The sequence below is a fragment of the Protobothrops mucrosquamatus genome, unplaced genomic scaffold, assembly GCF_001527695.2.
Source record: "Protobothrops mucrosquamatus isolate PMUCROS unplaced genomic scaffold, P.Mucros_1.0 scaffold566, whole genome shotgun sequence".
NCBI lineage: Eukaryota > Metazoa > Chordata > Lepidosauria > Squamata > Viperidae > Protobothrops > Protobothrops mucrosquamatus.
The window spans coordinates 1,690,547-1,704,883 of NW_015386869.1; the positions used below are offsets into that span (position 1 = coordinate 1,690,547).

General features: G+C 37.1%; 1 protein-coding gene across 1 annotated transcript in view; it reads left to right on the top strand.

The window, feature by feature from the left end:
- The first annotated feature begins 6,020 nt into the window (after nt 1-6,020).
- Nucleotides 6,021-14,337, top strand: part of BTBD16 (BTB domain containing 16) — a 37,219-nt gene continuing 28,902 nt past the window's right edge. The window contains exons 1-4 of the mRNA XM_029284396.1: nt 6,021-6,133; nt 7,475-7,541; nt 9,476-9,635; nt 12,167-12,287. Of these exons, the coding sequence (XP_029140229.1) occupies nt 6,027-6,133; nt 7,475-7,541; nt 9,476-9,635; nt 12,167-12,287 (455 nt within the window). The 5' untranslated portion in view covers nt 6,021-6,026. The remainder of the gene's footprint in view (nt 6,134-7,474; nt 7,542-9,475; nt 9,636-12,166; nt 12,288-14,337) is intronic.

Consider the following 14,337-nt stretch of genomic DNA (forward strand, 5'->3'; position numbering starts at 1 on the left):
TGCTTGATTTTTTTCGATGGACCACTTTGGTATCCTTTGATTAAATAAAAGTACTTTACTCTGAAGAAAAAAATTAAAGGCATCGGGCATTGAGTGGATTCAACAACAAAATATGACTGAGAAAGGAACACATCTTTATCTTGGATTATTACCAAGGATAAACTGAAAAAATAAATTGACACAGTTTCCATCAACAGGCTTATGGGACCTCAGTCCCATCTGCTTTTCTAAGACTGAATCTTACTGCCCTCAAATTACTTAGAACAGACATTTGGGATTATGCTATTATCATCTTAAAATTAATTTTACAATAGTACTGAATGGAAGATTTAATCCCAATATCCTAATTCAACACTGTACAGTTCAGACAAATGCAGCAAGCCTATCTTCATGAAAAATAGGAGTTATTCTATGCCAACAGAAGCTATTCCACAATGTGTCATTGAATCATCCAAATAGTTTGAATTCTGAACAAGTTAATTCACAGTATGTACTTATTTTTGGACTAATTTCTGGGTCATTTTATACTTACTTTTGCCAGTATTAAGATCCATGGGTATCTTTTATTGATTCATCTTAACCCTGTTGTCACTGGAATGTGTTTTTCTACCCCCGATACCGTATCTATTATTTAGAAAAAAGTGTGAAGTGATCTTGAAAACAGGAGACACTTCTAACAAATATTACAAGTTTCTTTCAAGAGATTATGTCCCCAAATAGTTCTGTAAAATAAATTAGGTTAAAAGAGAGACTGACACAAGTCATTCAATAAATTTCTTTGGCTGACAGTGGATTGAAACTTGCACCACCTCTATCCTAATCCAACACCCGAAACTACTATACTATACTATTTTCATCAAAAACTTTATTTAAACCAATTACACTTACTAATGTACATTAGGTCCTACTAAGATATTTTTCCACTGCAGAACCAGTTATCATAAACCTCAACCAGAGAATCATCAGTTGAATCCCAACACAACTGTGGTTTTTTAACATTTTTGATAATCCCTCTTATGGAACCATCAAATAACCTAATTCTAACCTACGTCCCTTTGATAGCAGTGAGAATAATTTCCATAAAGGTATCCACAGGACTGAAGCTTTAGTTTCACTTCCAAAGCTACCCTGGGTTTCTTAAATTGTTGCCCTAGGAATACCAATGATGCTTAAATACAAAACTGATATTCTTAGGTAGGATGTAGGAAAATTGGTGCCAGCTGCATTTAACTACAACTTCTGTTAACCACAGTAGTGAACACAGGTTAGCCCTCAACGTATGACCACAACTGAGCCAAAAATGTATGTTGTTAAGTGAGAAATTTGTTAAATGAGTTTTGCTTCATTTTATGACTTTTCTTGCCACATTTGTTAAGTGAAACACTGCAGTTCTTATATTAGTAACATGGTTGTTAAGTGAATCTGGTTTCCCCATTGACTTTGCTTGTCAGAAGATCGCAAAAGGGGATCACGTGAGTCCGGGACACTGCAACCGTCATAAATGTGAGTCAGTTGTCAAGCATTCAAATGTAAATCACGTGACCATGGGGATGCTGCAATGGTCATAAGTGTGAAAAATGGTCATAAGTCACTTTCTTCAGTGCCGTTGTAACTTTGAATGGTCACTAAATGAACTGTTGTAAATTGAGGAGTACTTGTAGACACGTTGTGGGAACTTTATTCTAAAATATATCCACAAAAATCTTCCACAGCTCTTTATCATGAATATTTGTATTTATTATTCCTTTGACATACTTGAATTATATTGTACTATATACTTAGCATCTATTTTTGCCTTTATTCAAAATATTTAACAACAAATCTGTACCCATTTCATTAACCTTATAACTGGTGCGTTGTGATGTTATTAATTTAAAAGAAATAAAATGCGGCAGAATAAAATGTAGTCAATATGCAACCATGTGGTTCTTCTTGATTTAAGAGAACTATAGGAGCAAGAAAAGAGATGAGCAGATAAGCACCTATCAAGTTCTTTGACATCTTGGCCCTCTGTGGAATTTAAGCTGCAAACCAGAGATATTCTCAGGACAGAGATGTTAATTAGATCAACAACCAACAGTTTGCTAGCTACAGACCAAGAAATGTAGGGCAAAAGTCAATTAAACAATGGTGGGAGAGTTTGGTGAAAAAAGCACCAGAATTGGACTGTAAAGGATATAAAAAGGAAAATGTACCTTCGTGTTGACTAAAGGCAATCTATTTTTTGGGTGATTGCTTCCTAGTATGCAATAAAGATTCTTATCTAATTGTGTGCTGTTATGTGCCTGAGAGTCTTTAGTTGAGTTCAAACCTAAGAATTTAGGGTGGTTGTTTTTTATAAATGCTGTTTTAGGGTAAAGGAAAAATATACTTAGAAAAATTAAAACAGAAAAAGAAAAGAGAAGTATTACAATATGCCAGTGTTGATCCAAGCAAGCCTGTTCCCTTAGTACTGATTGTACTGCCCATCAGAGCTTACATCTTCAGACAAGGCATCACTACTACTTTGGAAGCATTTTCCTAGTGCTCACTGAAAAGATTTATCAGACACCTTTATGCCATCACAGATCACTTAGAACATTCATCAGTTCCAGCACAAAGGAGCTGAAATGTTCTATGCTCACCTAGAAATGGCATAGAGACTCTACTGAATCCCATTTACTTTCTTATGAAGACATGCTACTTGGGCCAATGACTAAAAAAGTTAGATTCATATGGCTGATATAGGAATATGCCAATATGCCTCTTTTGTCATCTGTTGCCACTGTCAACCAGTAAGAGAAAATGAAAGTGGGAAAACAAGCTATATGTGAATTGAGTCCCATGTAATGGTAAAGTGCACAATTTATCTGCAAGTACACAGCTTCACTAAATCCAATGATACTTATACCTGAATATGGTTACATGTATTCAAAGTTAAGTATCATTGGATTCAGTGTTGCTTCATTAATAAATTTCTATAGTGTTCATGCATGCATTCTAAGCCAGCATACAAGGCACCTCAAGCAGAGTGAATGATTTTTTAAAAAAATAAAAAAATTATTTGGGATGAAATTGAAATGAGGCAATACTGAAAGGAGTATTTTAGAGATCTGTACACGAATGATACACTGAAAGGTTGAACTCAAATGTAGGCTCCTGAAAATACGCAAGAAAAAGGTAATGGAAAGGGAAGATATAAGCTGTAAGAAAATTTAATATATGGTAAACCTGAAGATGAAAAAGGTATTTGGAGAAATGAAAAAAAAACTTGTCTGCTTTTAGAATAGCAGCCCAAATACTAGAATTGGAATGATACAACAAAAATAAAATGTGCACATAAAAATTGCAACATTGGATCTGTGCCTGGCAACTGGACTCATGCCATTATTGTTCTGATCTACAAACTGAAAGGTAACAAGAATGAACGCAAAAATTAAAGTGGGATTCATTGAAGTTTCCCATTTGGCAGAATTCTGATTAAAAGTTGTCAGAAATGACAATACTCTATTCAAAACTGGAAAGTGCAGTGTGGCTTTACGTCAGACAGGGTTGTGCAACCAGATTTTTGCTCCTTAGCAGATCACTGGAAATATATAAATGTATGAATAAAGGGTTATTGCACATTTGTTAATTTAGACAAAGTAGTTCTGAATTAGGGAGTATTTGTGCAAATACACAAAAGATTTGGTTACTGAATGTGATCAGATAGGGATAAAATGGGATTAAAATTAGAATAACTGGAATGTTTAGCAAATGATTCAGCCCTGAACAGGAAATGGATCAAGGATATGTAATGTCCCCATGTTTGCTTAATGCTTGTAGAGAGTTGAGCTACTAATTGAAGACATATACACATGCATATTTTTGTGTACAGAAAATACTTTGCTAAAGCTGAGCCCTTAGACAATTGGGAGGGAATGTTAGACTGACTATATAAGGCAATCAGGAATGCGGACCTAAAAGTTAAGGTATCAAAGATCAAGGAATTTGTGTTTGTTAAATTACGTGAACAATTACACATATACATAAATGATGACAAATATTAAAGTAAATAAATGAGTGTGTGTTCCTCAATAGTTGAAACACAATCCCATTGCTAATAATGTGAAAATGTACTGTAAATGATTCTGAGGCAGGAAAATGCTGGTAGAAATGTAATGGCTAATTATGAAGTCAGTTGAATGAGTGACAAAAGAAAGAAAAATGAGTATTTGTCTGTATAAGAATGTACTTCTCTCCCGTTGTATGAAATTAAAGTTGGATATGTCAGGGGGAAAAAGACTGAACGCAGTTTGCAAATGATAGTTAAGAGGTCTGTGGGGTAAAACAAAAAGAAATGGGATCAAGAAAGAATAGGTGCTGAACTAAATTCAAAAGCGAGTGTTCATATGAAAGACCAAAACATTAAAACATGGTGATAGAGAGGTTAAAGAGGAAGGATAAGAGAGAAAGTCATAATTTGGTGGGGTGGCTGAGCTCCTCAGAGAGCGAGTGGTGAAAATGTAAAGAGCAAAGGGCAATATAAGAATCAGAATATGAATATGTGGAAGCATAAATAGCTTGCAAAGAGAAAAAATAAGAAAAGGTAAAGAGGATAGTTTTTATTTATTTTTATTTATTTATCACATTTTTGAATTGCCCATCTTCTTCACAGAAGGACTCTGGGCAGTTTTGTAAAGTAGATTGGATTAGATTTACTTTGTTTTAGCCATGCCTTTAATTTTTTTGGCTTATTATTTGTATTTTAACTTTGTATAATACTTGCATAATATTGCTTACCCCATAAAAAGCTTGACTAGTAAAAAGCAATAAGTAAGGTAGAAGATGATGATTAAGTGGCTTTAAAATAGATGCATAATTTTTAAAAATTGTTTAAAAGATGTCCCTATCTGCTTTGATCATATCTATTATCCCTTATGTTTCACTCACATTCAGTCACTTAATAACAAGAACCACATTTTGTTTGTTTGTTGGTTTATAAGATTTATTGGCTGCCCATCTTACCATAAGGTAACTCTAGGAGGCTTACAGACATAAAAATACATCCTTATTAAAACAAGCATAAATTAAAATCAAGATTAAAATCAAGGACACCTGGGGAGGGCGGGGGCAGAAATGGAGGGAGATGGGATCTGTTGTTACTTGATCAACCATTTTCACTGTGCTGTTCCCCCATTTGAATGCCAGACCAACTGGCAGGGACGGATCTTACAAAAGGAGAGTTGGGGCCAACCTCCCACCAGGGGGCAAGATGTTCCAGAGGACAGGAGCAACAGCAGAGAAGGCCCTCCTCCTGGATCCCACCATCTGGAAAAATCAGGCTGATGGGATCCGCAGCATGCCTATTCTGCTGGCATGAGTGAGACAAGCCAATCCCAGTGAGACAGTCATTGGGCTATCGGTATAACTATTTTAGTTAGAATCAGCAATATCAAGATGCTAGGGTATGTATGTATGTATGTATGTATGTATGTATGTGTGTATGTGTGTATGTGTGTATGTGTGTCTATGTGTATGTGTGTATGTGTGTATGTATGTGTATATACATACATACACATATATGTATATATACTATATATATAGTCATATTTACTTTAAAAAATATTTCATACCATTTTGCTTGCTTATTTATTTGTTTGTTTGTTGGCAAACAGGGAGATAATTGATGTACTTTTCTCTATTTGTATACCAACAACATCCATCATCTTTCTAAGTTGCCTGTTCTTAGGACCCTTATTTGCTGATATCTTTGTTCCTGGCTTTGAACCAGAAATGTGGGTACTGCTGAGGCTGTATTATGATGCCACAGTGATGGAAGATGTCACAATACTTACATCTTACAATCTAAGATGTCACAGTTATGCGTATGCAGACCCTCTCGTTCATAGATTTTATTGATGCTGGACGTCTTTTTTTTTTTTTTTTGAAGGAGAGTGCTGAAAATAAAGTTGGAAGGGGTTGGTGAGCTTCTCTTCAGCAGCTCTTGTTATTCCACATGAGTATTAGCAATAGACTAGTGTAGAATTTTTGAACTTTTTTTCCAAATGGCTTGCTACAAGCATTTTTATGGGAAAAGAAAGAATCACGTAGACTTGGTTCATTTCTCTTCCTTTGTTCCTGAAACGCCGACTTCAGATAATACAGCATGTCAGTAAGTAGAAGCTGATACATTCAAACATAAATTTCAATTGGGCAAGTGGATGGCAAAGAGAATTACTTCTTGGTATAAGTAGTCCTCAACTTACCATCACAACTGAGCCCAAAATTTAGGCTGCTAAATGAGAAATTTGTTAAGTGAGTTTTGTCCCATTTTATGACCTTTCTTGCCACATTTGTTAAGTGAAGCACTGCAGTTGTTAAATTAGTAACATGGTTGTTAAGTGAATCTGGTTTCCCCATTGACTTTGCTTGTCAGAGAGTTGTAAAAGGTGATCACGTGACCCTGGGACACTGCAACCATCAGAAATGTGAGTCAGTTGTCAAGCATCTGAATGTAAATCACATGACCATGGGAATGCTACAACAGTGTGAAAAATAAGTGTGAAAAATGGTCATGTCAATTTTTTCAGTGCCGTTTAAGTTCGAATGGTTACTAAGCTAACTGTTGTAAGTTGAGGACTACCTGTATTTGCTTCTAGCAAATGTCTGTTAGCAGATCAGCCTTCTCCAGCTTAATACCATTCCAGAATATTCAGCTGTAAACCCTGTTACTTTTAGATAGCATGACTAAAGATGATGGGGAATGAAGTCTAACACACTGAAGAGAATCAAGTAGGGACAGGTTGTGATACAAGATTCCAGGCATTTCATAGGATGTGGATTATGCTGACTGAGGAATTCTGGGAGTTGAAGTCCACAAGTCATAAAGGGGCTATAGTTCCCCACCTCTGTACAGTAGAGCCTTGGCAACTTTAAGATATGTGGACTTCAACTCCCAGAATTCTTCAGCCAGTTTGGGAACATTGCTTGAGAACTTTTTCTTTTTCAGGCTGAGGCCACACTTCCTGTTTGCAACCTTCCTGTTTGCTCTCCAGATGAAATAAGGGTGGGACTTAAACTATATTTATTGTAATTTAAATGTAAATGATATTTAATGAATTAAATTAGTGTTTGATGATTCAGTACAGTTAATATGATTATTCAGCACAAATTATAATTTGGTAGCAAGCTTTGGAGAGACTTTAGGGGGCTTTTGTATGCCACACAGGGGCTTTTTTGGATCTTAACAGAAAGGAGAAGACAAAGAGGTCTCATGATATATATATCATGATGACTGTGTCAACTCCTCACAAGATACTGTTTTTATCTACTTAGCAAATGTCCCACTTTCAGGTAAGATAAAGTACATGATAGTAAAAGAGTAGAGGACAAACTCTTCATTTGATTTTGCATGGGATACAGTACTTTATATAAAGAAAAGAACTGTATTCTTTTAAGAGGGAGGCAAAGTTTCACCTTGGTATGGCATTAATTACACCTTTTTAACCTGTAGTTATCTGCTATCAGCTCCCTTTGTATCTCTGGGAGGACTTTCACCAGTTGAGAAAGAAATAGCAAAGGTAAGTGTAATTTCTGGTAGCAATGGTGTCAAACGAAAATGAGACGCTGACTGTTATAGAATATCTACCCCAAATTAAGTTAATGACATTGTAACCTCCTAAAATTCAATTATTCATTTCTTAGGACTGCCTTACCTGGACTGTTAGAATCCAGAGGACCTCTTATTTATCTATTTATTCTTCCATTAGAGTTATAAACTGAGGTGTACAGGCCACAGTGCAATTGTGTATACAATGCCAGCCATAGGTTATCTAGGTTTCTTAGTTCAGATATAAACGCCTTATCATATTTATAATTGCACAATCATTTAACTTAAATGAACTAAAGATTTTTTTTAGATTATTCCTACGTATGTACAAGATTTACTAGCAAGAAGCAAAGAATATTCTGCCATACTAGAATCAATATTAAACATTCATTATCCCGTCTTTTTGCTTCCGGCTCTCAATTCCTTGACTGATAGATCCCCTGCATTTCAAGCTCCATTCCCTCAACATTACAGAACCTTTTGTTTTACATTCAGGATGAGTTTTTCATGAAATCCTGTTTCTTTCACTGCTACCTTCAGGGTTTTTTGTTCATTTGTCCACTGTTTTTCTCGACCTGCTTCTTATCACCGAGATTAGTGACCACATTAATAACATAACATTAAGCCATGGTTGCTTAACTACGTCTACCTTAATAAATCACAGTTGCTGGGTTCAGACAATAGGCTTTGCCAAAAATAAATCATATTATGACTAGTATGATCTATGAACCATTTTTATCACCTCACCCTCCATCAAGTTGTACTTTGTTCCTCCCTATTTATTTCTCCTTCTAGATGAACTTTTTGTTAACTTCCCACACACAGCTGCATAGGTTAGTAATATTTTATAGCTGACTTTTCCCTGTTAAGAACTGGAATGCACATTACCATTATAGAGGGCAAAGCTCAAACAACATAAGGGAGATAGCAGCATGTGTTTGAAATGAATGTCCTAGATCATCCGGCAAGTATTATATTTCATACCGACAAAAGAAATAACAATGAACAGATGGAGACTGACATGATTTTATAAAAGAGGCAAGCCTCTTCCCTTCTGGATAAAGAAGCTCAAGAAAATGGTTAAGGGTGTTACTGCCCTAAATTGCCAATAGTATATACTGTAGATTTCTCGTTCGAAATTAGAGAATTCATTGGAATGCTTGTGTTGCATTGCCAACCTACCTTTAACAACTGTTAATTAGAACTCTTACAGCCTCATTCCTCAGATTATCTATTTCCAGTCTGATGGCTAAGAAGAGAAAAAACCTAATCACATCAATAGGTGCCATTTAAACTGGGTACCTTCAGCAAATGCTGCACCACCTTTACAGCTAAATCACCTTGTCAAGATGTATCTTTGTTGTTTCACAAAGGCCCACGTCTAGCCTCCCAATTCTTTTCACCCACCCATTTTCAAAAAAATTATCACAGAGAATTTTTGGCTCAGATTTCATTTTCCTTTTGTTTTAGACTAGAGTGAGGGGAAGGGTGTGTTATTATGTAAGCCATCTTACATAAAAACACACCAGACATCCCTTTGAAAATTCCTAGTAGTCTCATAGAGATTTGTTTAACAGTATTATAAGGAATTCATTTTTTCTTCAATGAAAAAACAAATGCCCAACAACTGTCATTATATCTGTCTGTCTTGGCTGAAACATGGAGGATGGGGCTGGGAGAGAGGGAAGTAGGCTGAGATATCTGGATGGCCCTTAATCCGGCAACTTGTTTCCAACACAGAAAATCAAGAAAATAATAAAATTAAGGCAAGAAGCAACACTCAATTTTACTTCCAGGACCTAACTATATTGCCTCTGAAATTTAGATTGCCTAATTATTTCCTTGATAGAGCAGATAATCAATATCCTTAGATAAAATGCTGAGGGGTTAATGCTTTTGTATAAGATTTCAGGACCCTTGAAACCACGTTTCTTCCGCAATCAAGCTGGACCCATCAATCGCTGGCAATTTCCATTCAGTTCTCCCTGTGACTTACTAGGAATTTCACAAAGTAATAAAGCGAAACAAACTGGCCTCCATAAGAACTTGATGAGAATAATGACAGGTAAGGTGATATCTAGAAATAGTGGCTGGATTCAGATTCCACAATACGAGATTTATTTGTTTTACCCTTCATTTGCTAACAAGTTATGATGCACGAGTTCATGTACTATGTGAAGCAGAGAAGTAAAACATATGCAGGTAGCCCTTGAGTTATGACTAAAACTGAGCCCAAAATTTCTGTTGCTAAGCAAGGCAGTTGTAAAGTGGGTCATACCTTATTTTACCATCTTTTTGTCATGGTTGTTAAGTGAATCAGTGTACAGTGTTAAGCGAACCATGCCGTTGTTAAGCAAATTCAGCTTCCCCCCCCTTGACTTTGCTTGTCGAAAGCTGGCTGGAAAGGTCACAAATGGTGATCACATGACTTTGGGGATGCTGCAACTGTTGTAAATACACGCAAGTTGCCAAGTTCCCGAAGTTTGATCACATGACTGTGGTCAAACGGTCATAAGTGTGAAAACTTTTTTGCAGTGCTGTTGTAACTTTGAGTCATCATTAAAATGAATGGTGGTAAGTTGAGGATTACCTATAAAGGTTTAGTGGAAAGTGTTATTCTAATTATATAATTTTGAAAAATACTAGTGAACTGTCAGAAATCTATAAAAGATCAACTTAAGACAGGGGTATCAAACTGGCAGCCCACAGGCCGAATGCGTCACACACAGGCCACATCCACTTCGGCTCCGCAAAGGCAAAAAATATTGCAATACGTCACAATACGTCACAATACATCACGATGCATCACGTGATGCGATCGAGTTTGACCCTCGTGACTTAAGACCAGATATTCAGATCAGGAAACCAGAGGCCAGTTAATTTCTGTACTGGGCCAGTTATCAGAACAGACTGGCAAGCCTTGGGTCTATGAGCCCACATTATCAGGCATTCTTCTATGACAGAGTCACTAATTAAAAAAACCAAAGGAATGCTGTGGGCATAGCATAACCTGATCTCAGTAAAGTGTCAAGCAGTCTCACCTGATAGTCTTGTGCAAACATGGATAAAATGGGCTTGAATGATTCAGTACATTCCCAGCTGGTTGAATAAGTTCACCCAATGGCTTCTAATAAAATGGTTGTGTATCGAGTGATGTCCCCTGGGGGTCATCTTCTGCCTTATGCCATTCAAGAGAATTAGAATTCATTTAGGGAATGGAATTAAATGTACAAATAATTGTCAGGCTAGGGGAGTTGGTTAACACCTTAAATGACAACTTGGTTTGTTTAGACTTATAAAGCCACCCAATTCATAACAACTCACAATGATATTAACAGACTTGAACATTAAAGAGGCAAGAATAACTGGATGATGAAAATAAAACAAAAGCAAGAAATAACAATACAGGATTGAGGAGATCTTATGTAATGCATGAGCAAAGAATTTAGGGGTCTTACTGAATAACTAAACACATGCAAGCAGTGCACCAGACAGGCCAATGGAGCCTCAGAATGAAGCAATATAAACATTGTTTCAAGATAATGGGAGCTAATTGCTCAATTGTACTTTGGGTTAAATCAAAACTATTGCATCCAATTTTGGGTATTGCAGTGAAGAGGTCCAAGAAGTCAAGACAATAACCATGACCATCTGCTTGAACCCCAGCCCTTCTACATCTTGTAGTTACCCCTGAGCTGGAGCAAGAAAATTATTAGGAGCGATAAGGGATACAGAAATAAAGTATTATGAGGAACTAGAGATTTTTGCTTGACTACACAAGGATTTGAAATGAGGTAGAAAATGGGATCACATCTACAGACCAGTCCTTGTGTTCAGATAACTCACTTTGATAATTGTGTATTCAGTTAAAAATAGCAAATTCTTACCCTATAGAATAGCATTCCTTCTGGTGATCTAGAAGATGGCTCTGACCCTGCTTGACTGCCTTATGTTAGGTGCTAAAGATCTAGTTTTCTCTCTCAGGGGTTGAATCAAAAGGTCTTGTGAACATGTCAAGATTTGTTGTTTTGTTGAATTGCTTGTTTTATCATTTTCTATATTTTATTTTTGTAGGATTATTTGTCATTTTAATTGTACACTTCCTTGTCAAGTGGGGAGCCACAAAATTTATCAGATTTATTTGCTGCCCATCCTGGCTTGGAGGGAACTCTGGGCAGCTTACAACATTAAAAGCTATAAAGCTGTAAAACATAAATATTTCTAAAACAATAAAATAGAATTACAATCAAAAGTAATTACATGGCCAGGCCAATTTTTGGGTTGACTATAAACACAGACAATCATAAATTAACTGCACGGCCTGAGTTTATATGTTATACAGAGATACAGTGTGGTTGGTTGGTTCATTTGTGTTGTAAAAATTCATCCATTCGCACCAATTTTCAGGCATTTAGCCTAGCTATCTGCAGGCAAACTTAAGGATTCCATTAGCACAGACAATTGTATAATGTTAAAGAAACACAAGTACCTCTCCCTTTCAGATCATACATTGAATAAATGGTATATACAGTAAATATCTGTGGTACCTTATAGTTACTGAAATGCTTCCTTGCATTTTTTTCCCCAAATGTCCAGTTGATAGCCCTGTGCCTCTGAGGGAAGAATTTGGGGCCTGGAAAACAGGTGCAGAACTGCTTGATGAATCTAGTGGCCAATCTTTTTCAAGTATGCCTCCCCAAATCAAACCCAGACCCAGGTAACAGCCAGAAGTGGTTCTTAGTATAACAATGCACCAAATGCTTCAATATGGAAAATATTAATAGCTTATCTCTGGCTTATAGAGGCTGGAGCAGATAATGTACCATATGAAAACAACCAAAAACGATGGTTCCATTATGCTTAGTGGTAAGAATAGACTTCCTACTTATAGAGATAATATATTGCTAAACATTTCCAAACTGCTGCTCTTCTAAATAGACATTTTGGAATTTGAAACATGGGCAGAAGAAGGTTGGGAGAATTTCATATGTCAGTGTTTTTCAAACTTGGCAACTTTAAGATATGTGGATTTCAACTCCTGCTGGCTGGAGAACTCTTGGAATTGAAATCCACACATCTTAAAGTTGCCAAGTTTGAAAAACATGTCAAGGTAAGGATTACAAATTAAGCAATGCAACACATATTTGGATTGTGCTATTTGTAAAGAGTCGAATTCTAGGGTGTATCCTATAAATAAAAAAAGCATGAGACAAACCAACAGGGTTTTACAGTTAGTGCATGTTGATTTAATTGGTCCTCTGGCGCCCTCTCTTGGAGGAGCTAGGTACGTACTAGTCTTAGTAGATGACTACACCAGGTATAGATTCTGCTATTTAATAAAGAACAAAACTGAAGTTCTACAACAGTTTAAGTCAGTGGTTCTCAACCTTTTTAATGCCGCGACCCCAACCTGTCGTAAGTTGAGGACTAAACCGGTCGTAAGTTGAGGACTAAACCGGTCGTAAGTCGAGGATTACCCAACCGATCGTAAGTCGAGGACTTTCCCTGCCCGGGAGCGCCGCGCATGTGTGGTTCTGCCCCCTGCGCCGGCCGAGGCGTAGCTGGCAAGCGGCAGAGACGGAGCAGGCCGACCACCAGCTGGCCCAGCCCAAGGGAGGTAAGGCACCTGCCGGAAAAGGGGAAAAAAAATGGGCAAAAAAAATGGCGGACAAAAAAAAATGGCAGACAGCCTTGCTTGGCGACCCCCATGAAATGGTCGATCGACCCCAAATGGGGTCCTGACCCACAGGTTGAGAACCACTGGTTTAAGCAGTGGATGAACTTTGTAGAGAGAAGGTATGGCCATAAAGTATGCCAGCTGCAAACAAATAAGGGAACAGAGTTCATGTCTGATAATTTTCAAAGGTGGCTGAGAAATGTAGGCATAAAGCATAGACATACAAACCTATACACACCAGTAGAAAATGGAGTGGCTGAAAGGAGAAATGATATATTGCAGACCATGAAGGACTCACTGCTGGCAGATGCAGGAATGAGTAACAGGTACTGGGGAGAAGCCATAAAAACAGCCAACTATTTAATGAACAGGGTATGGAGTGTTGCTATCAATGAAACTCCATATTACACGTTATATGGAAGGAAACCTTCATTAGCTCACTTAAGGACATTTGGCAGTTATGCTTGGGTGCATATTCCCAAAGGCACCAGAAGGAAAGGATAGAAAAAGGCCAGGAAACTTAGATTTGTAGGATATGAGCCAAGTTCCAAAGGATATAGATTTTCAGATGGAACGAAGAAGGTTGTAATATCAAGGTCTGCCAGTTTTGCAGAATAAAATAATTGGAACAGGGTGCATGCTAACACTAAAGAGTTCATGCCAACAAGTAGCATTAGTTCTAAGGAAGGAGAGGCTACACAAAGCCCAGTGAAGGAAGAACAGGATAGCAGGTCAGAATTAGCAGGGATAGATGAGGATAGACCTGAGATAGAGAAGTCACAGAAACACAAGAACAGGTGATACCGAGGAGGTCTGAACGTAGCAATAAAGGTGTATCTCCTGATCGATTCAGAGCAAGTGGGGTTAGAGCATATAGCGTAAGGGATGAACCCCATAATTACCATGAGATGTTATATTATCTCAAGTAGAAAAGAATAAATGGAAGGACACAATAATGAACTGCAGTATAAGGCAGGAATGCACACAGAGAAAAATTGTTCAATTGTTCAAGCTAATATATTGACTAAACCTTTAAATGCAGGCAAGCATCAAGAATGTATAAGAGCATTTGGGTTAACAGCTGTTTAAC